At 44.5% G+C, this 5412-nt stretch overlaps 3 protein-coding genes across 7 annotated transcripts in view; 1 reads left to right on the plus strand and 2 right to left on the minus strand.

The window, feature by feature from the left end:
• LOC113212106 (microtubule-associated protein futsch) overlaps positions 1-5412 on the minus strand; it is a 29691-nt gene that overhangs the window by 1769 nt on the left and 22510 nt on the right. The window lies entirely within an intron of this gene.
• LOC113212115 (rab proteins geranylgeranyltransferase component A 2) lies at positions 19-4126 on the plus strand. Its single transcript, XM_026430705.2, has 12 exons — positions 19-213; positions 509-575; positions 701-907; positions 1158-1398; positions 1468-1705; positions 1813-2035; positions 2115-2321; positions 2424-2548; positions 2676-2821; positions 2907-3110; positions 3185-3286; positions 3384-4126. Exons 1-12 carry the CDS (start codon positions 159-161, stop codon positions 3462-3464), a joined length of 1896 nt encoding a protein of 631 aa, XP_026286490.1. The 5' UTR covers positions 19-158; the 3' UTR covers positions 3465-4126.
• Positions 4074-5412, minus strand: part of LOC113212116 (uncharacterized) — an 11577-nt gene continuing 10238 nt past the window's right edge. For both annotated transcript variants that reach the window (XM_026430707.2, XM_052265130.1), the window contains exon 4: positions 4074-5373. In XM_026430707.2, the coding sequence (XP_026286492.2) occupies positions 4290-5373 (1084 nt within the window). In that variant the 3' untranslated portion in view covers positions 4074-4289. The remainder of the gene's footprint in view (positions 5374-5412) is intronic.

The following is a 5412-nucleotide window of genomic DNA, read 5'->3' on the forward strand; positions in this document are numbered from 1 at the left end:
CCCCTATTTTCCTCACCCCGCCCCTTTCTTTTGTTGTTTTCAAGAAAATGCCATCGTTGATGTCGGCTGCTGCCAAAATCACCAAAACAGTGCTTTAGACTGCTGTAAGACGTTGTTAAGGAATTCATTTACGTGGAGAAGTTAAGGAAAATATCGAAATGGCAGCAGACAGTGATCTCCCTACGAACTATGATGTTATTGTCATCGGAACAGGTGAGCAGGGGCGATTTACCTGTTTATTTGGTTAGTTCTGTAACTCATGTAAAACCAGATTCATTTCCTATTGTGGGGGCCCATATCTCTACTGGCTCTGCTATATTCTCAATCCTTCATTTTTACTGACTGCTGGAAGCCCATCAATCACTTGTGTCACTGTCAGACATCCCCAATCTATTTCCTAGTTTTATTGTGTACAAATGTATTTATACCCGTTGACACACTGCGAGCTGCTTTGTCAAAAATTTCATAATATAGCATTAGATGGTTTTACATTTTATATTTGTTTCAGGGATGACTGAGTCTATTCTTGCAGCTGCTGCAAGTAGAGTTGGTAAACAGGTACTTCACATTGATAGGTAAATTTTTGTCAACAATCCCTTGCGGCACTTTTGCAGCCAGGATGTGTCTTATTCATCATCCGATACATTTGTGAAGGATTGTGCATAAAAAACTGACCAGTCTCTCCCCATCATGATTCCAGCAATGAGTATTATGGTGGTCTCTGGTCATCCTTTAATTTAGAGAACTTGAACAAATGGGTGGCAGATTGCGAAAACAAAGAAACTCTATCTTCAGATCTTGATGACCCAAATTCTGATGTAAAAATTAATAATGGTGAAGATTTTGTATTTTTAAGAAGCCAAGCCACTCATGTGAACAATGTTGATCTTAAGTGGCATATTCCAAAGTAAGTATCAGTAAAAGTAATACTATTTCTTTTGTGTGCTCCTCTCAATGAACAGAAGCAAACTGAAAGTGCCTTTACTATTCATTTTGATTGATCATTTTATCTGTTCAATTTTCCTTGGGAAAATAATTGAGGAAGAAGTAGTTTGTTCCTTTGAGTGTAGCGAAAATGAAAATAGTTTATTGTCTGATGTAGTCTAATTATGTTTATAAGATACGAATTTTTCATAAAATTTGTATACATTTTGAAGGAAATCAGGTGAAATCAAAGTGGAACAGTGGAGCAGGAAGTCCCAGACAAGTGATGAGGAAGAACAAATTGAAGAGGTTGAGGTATCTGAGTCTTCTAGCACCAAAGAAACTTCCACTCGTACACATACCAACAGTGAATCTGAAAAAATGCCTTCAACCCAATGTACCCAAAATAGTAATTGGACACAGGAAGACATAATGAGAGAGTACCGCCGTTTCAATATTGATTTAGCTCCAAAGGTACTAGCCTTTTCTGTTCATAAATGTTTTGGAATTACTTGCAAAATGAAATTGATAACATCTTTTCAGCTCCTGTTTGCACGAGGATCACTTGTGGAACTCCTTATATCGTCTAACATAGCTCGCTACACAGAGTTCCATGCTGTCACTCGTGTACTTACATGGCTTGATGGAGAACTCAATGTTGTGCCTTGCTCAAGGGCTGATGTGTTTGCTACACGGCATGTATCTGTTGTTGAAAAGCGTATGCTGATGAAATTATTGACTACCTGTATGGACACAGAAAATTTGATTCAAGAATTTCAAGGTTTTATTAATTTTTTGCTGTTTGTTTTATTTGCTTTACTTTACTTTCTTTAGACTTTTGTTGGGAAATAGCACTGTACTATATTTTTCTTTTTCCATTTTAAATAGGTTTTGATACCAAGACATTTCTAGATTATTTGAAATCCAAGCGTCTTACAGCACACCTCCTCCATTATGTCCTCTATGCTATTGCAATGGGAACGGATAGTACTCCATGCATGGAGGGAGTCGAGCGTACTCAACGCTTCCTGAATAGCCTGGGCCGTTATGGAAATACACCATTTTTATGGCCTATGTATGGTACTGGAGAACTACCACAAGCCTTTTGTCGGTAAGAGTTGTCATAGAAGTGAGATTCATTTTTCTGAAATTAATTTTGTAGTTTACTGTAATATTTGTTTTCCTGTCAGTTTGTGTGCTGTGTTTGGTGGGACCTACTGCCTGCAACACCCAGCCAAGGCTCTGGTTGTAGCTGATGACCGTTGTGTTGGTGTTGTCTCATGTGGTCAGCGCTTAGCAGCAGACCATGTTGTTATGAGTATTTCTCAAGCTCCCTCTAATTATTTTGATGATTCACCAGTGAGCGGGATATCACGTGCTGTCTTCATCACGAACAAGTATATACTAGATTTAAAGATGTGTTATTTATCTTTAAATATTTTTTATGTCAAATTCAATCACATTGTTTTTTTTTTGTTGTTTTTTTTGTGTGTGTTTAGATCTATAATGCCAGCAGAAAAAGAACCTCTCACATTCCTCCAGTTTCCTCCTGGACCAAACCACCCAAACCCTGTCACTGTGATTGAGGTGGGACCATCAACCCACGCGTGTCCCAAAGGACTGTGTGAGTTCTGTTGATGTTTATCTGATTGAGGAAATTCTCATTACTTTGTATTTTAAGAAATGCTAAAATATGGATAAACCTCAAATTTATAATTGTAATACTCATTTCCTCATGGATTTTTTTCCAGTTTTGGTTCACATGACTTGCAAGCAGAGCAAATCAGCAAGGGAGGATTTGCTGGAAATTGCTGAACATATTCTTACTGTAGATGATGTAAATCCTAGTGATTATGACATCACAACTGGTACCCAATCAACTCAAACTGTGAAACAGGTATAGAATTTTTCTGTTTTTATTTTATTTTGTTTTTTTTATTGCCTGCACATTCAACTTCTTATGCCTTCTTTGTTTTCTGTAGGAGTCAAATTTTGCCCACTCGGAGGCACGAGGTGGAAATGGTGATGAAGCAGCAACTGTTCGCACCAAACCACAAGTACTGTGGTCGATGTACTTTGACTGCCTTGAAACATCAAAGAGCAACTTAAGTCCCAGTGTACCGCAGAACCTACATCTATGTTCTGGTCCTGATTTAGAACTTGATTTTGAATTTTCTGTGCATCAAGTAAGTCATCACCCCAACCAATTTAAAATCAATCCATAAGCATTTTAACTAACTCTAAAACCTACTCTTTTCAGGCAGAGAAAATTTTCAAACAGATGTATCCTGATTTAGAATTTTTGCCTCGGGCTCCTGATCCAGAGGAAATTGTCATTGAAGGAGATTCTCCGGAGGGAAATGTAAGAAACCTAAAGAAATATGAAAATCAATTTACATTTTTAAAAAGGCAATTAAATATCTGTTGCATCAACTTGTCTTGGTTTTCTGTTCTCACAGGATCAGGAAGCAAATTTGTTTGAACTTGTTGATCAAGAGGACCCTCCATCATCTGGTCAACAAGTGATTGAAAACCCATAAGATTTTCTTAACCATTGTCTCAATTCTGTACATTTGAGCAAATATGCTACACGTGCATTCAATCAAAAATTTGTAATACTTATTTATGATGCATATGCATTGGACGAAAACTGTTTTATTGATTTTGTGTTCATAATGTTTTGTCATATTTCTCAGTTCATTCAATCTCAGTATTGTTAAATGGAAACCATGAAATTATCATCTTCAGCTGAAAGCTAAAAATAATTACTAGTGTCACTCCCTGGGCTTCAAATAATTTTAACAATGAAATTTCAAAAAAAAATTCTGTCCTTTTTTGTGGTTTTTTGTGACTGCAAATTTCTGATAAGAGATTGATTAAAACCATATCAAACAGTTTATGGTACTTTGAATCTGCTCAATCTCAGCAAAGTGATACCATAGTCCATGTGGCCCAATTCCAACATATTGTCATGCTCTCTTGAGAATTTGAGACAGTTACATTTTTTCTGTGATATGTCAAAGATTAATTTCTCTCTGGTTTTGAAGAAGCTTGCACATATCATCCAAGTGTGGCACCCTAAACCTACGGTTGTGTTGTCATTCTATTCTTGTTTTTTATAATTGTTCATGTAGTTTTTAAGAATACTATTATAGGCATTTAGGATATTTATTTGCTAATAAAAATTGACATGCTTCTTGTAGCTCATGACATGTTGAATTATTTCCCCTTCCCATGCAAACTGCCGTCAGCCCAACTTCGTGGAGGTCGAAGACGCTGTCTTCTTGGGGGTGGGCGCCCTCGAGCCGCGTGGCGCGCCAGGGGTGGACGGTCGGACGGTAGGCCTCTTGTCGAGGCCGCGCGGTTCAGAAAGCACAAGTCAGGATGAGGGCCGGCAGCGCCAGGATGCACGCGACGTACAGGGCCGTGCGGGGCTCGCACGTGGACACGGCCAGGACGTGGTCGTGGTGGACGCGGGGGTTGTCCCGGGCCTCCTCGTCCGTCTCGACGGGCACCTCGAGGACCATGGTGTCGTCGGACAGGAAACGAAGTGGCAGGGTGCACGAGGTGGCGTTCTGGCCGGGGGCGCCGGGCGTGCACTCGGCCACCGGGCCGTGCACGTCGTACACCACCCTGTCGAGCTCGAAGCGCACGCGCACGTAGTTGGTCTGCACCTCGTTCTCGCTGCCCAGGATGAAGAAGTAGTGGCCGTCCATGGGCACGGTGTAGGTGATGACGTTGGGCGCGGCCGCGGTGGCCAGGTCCTCGACGGGCCGGCGCCGCTGGCACTGGCGGTGCGGGGTGAGCGGCAGGTTGAGCACCAGCCCAGCGCACCCGAGCAGCGCCTCCTCGGAGGAGCTGAAGGACGACCACAGCTCCGAGTGCGACTCGTCCAGGCTGGTGGTCTCGTTGACCCAGCCGTGGACGTCCTCGCCGGGCGCGGGCGGTGCAGGAGGTGCGGGCGGCGAGGGCGGCGCGGGGCCGGGGTCCTCCGCGGCGATGTTCTCGTCCTCGCCGACGTCCCTGCCGAGCCTGGCGGCCCGCAGCCGTTCGAGGGCGCGCTGCCCCGTGCGGCCCAGGGCCCGCAGCCGCTCCAGGACGCCACGCGCCAGCTCCGCCGAGCCCTCCGCGTCCTCCGGGGACGCCCGCGCCTCCTCCAGCCCGTCCAGGCGGTTGAAGAGCCGTGGAGCCGGCCGCACCTTCTCGTGGAACTCGACGGCCTCCTCCTTGACGACGTGCATGCGGGTGGGCAGGTTGGAGCGCGGCTTGAGCCTCGGCTCGTCCGGGGGCGGAGCCGGGGTCCGCGGCGCGCGGTGGCCCTCCTCGAGCTGCTGGCGGAGAGCCGCGCGACGCACTTCCTCCGCCTCCTCCGACGAGTCGTCGCCGATGTAGGCGCACTGCTGCAGGTGGTCGTAGCCGCGGATCACCACCAGCGACACCCCTGGCCACCTGGCAATCGCAGTAAAAACAAATTTAAAAACAAATTTT

This window comes from Frankliniella occidentalis, unplaced genomic scaffold (assembly GCF_000697945.3).
Source record: "Frankliniella occidentalis isolate FOCC.00 unplaced genomic scaffold, Focc_3.1 Scaffold24, whole genome shotgun sequence".
Taxonomy (NCBI): Eukaryota; Metazoa; Arthropoda; class Insecta; order Thysanoptera; family Thripidae; genus Frankliniella; species Frankliniella occidentalis.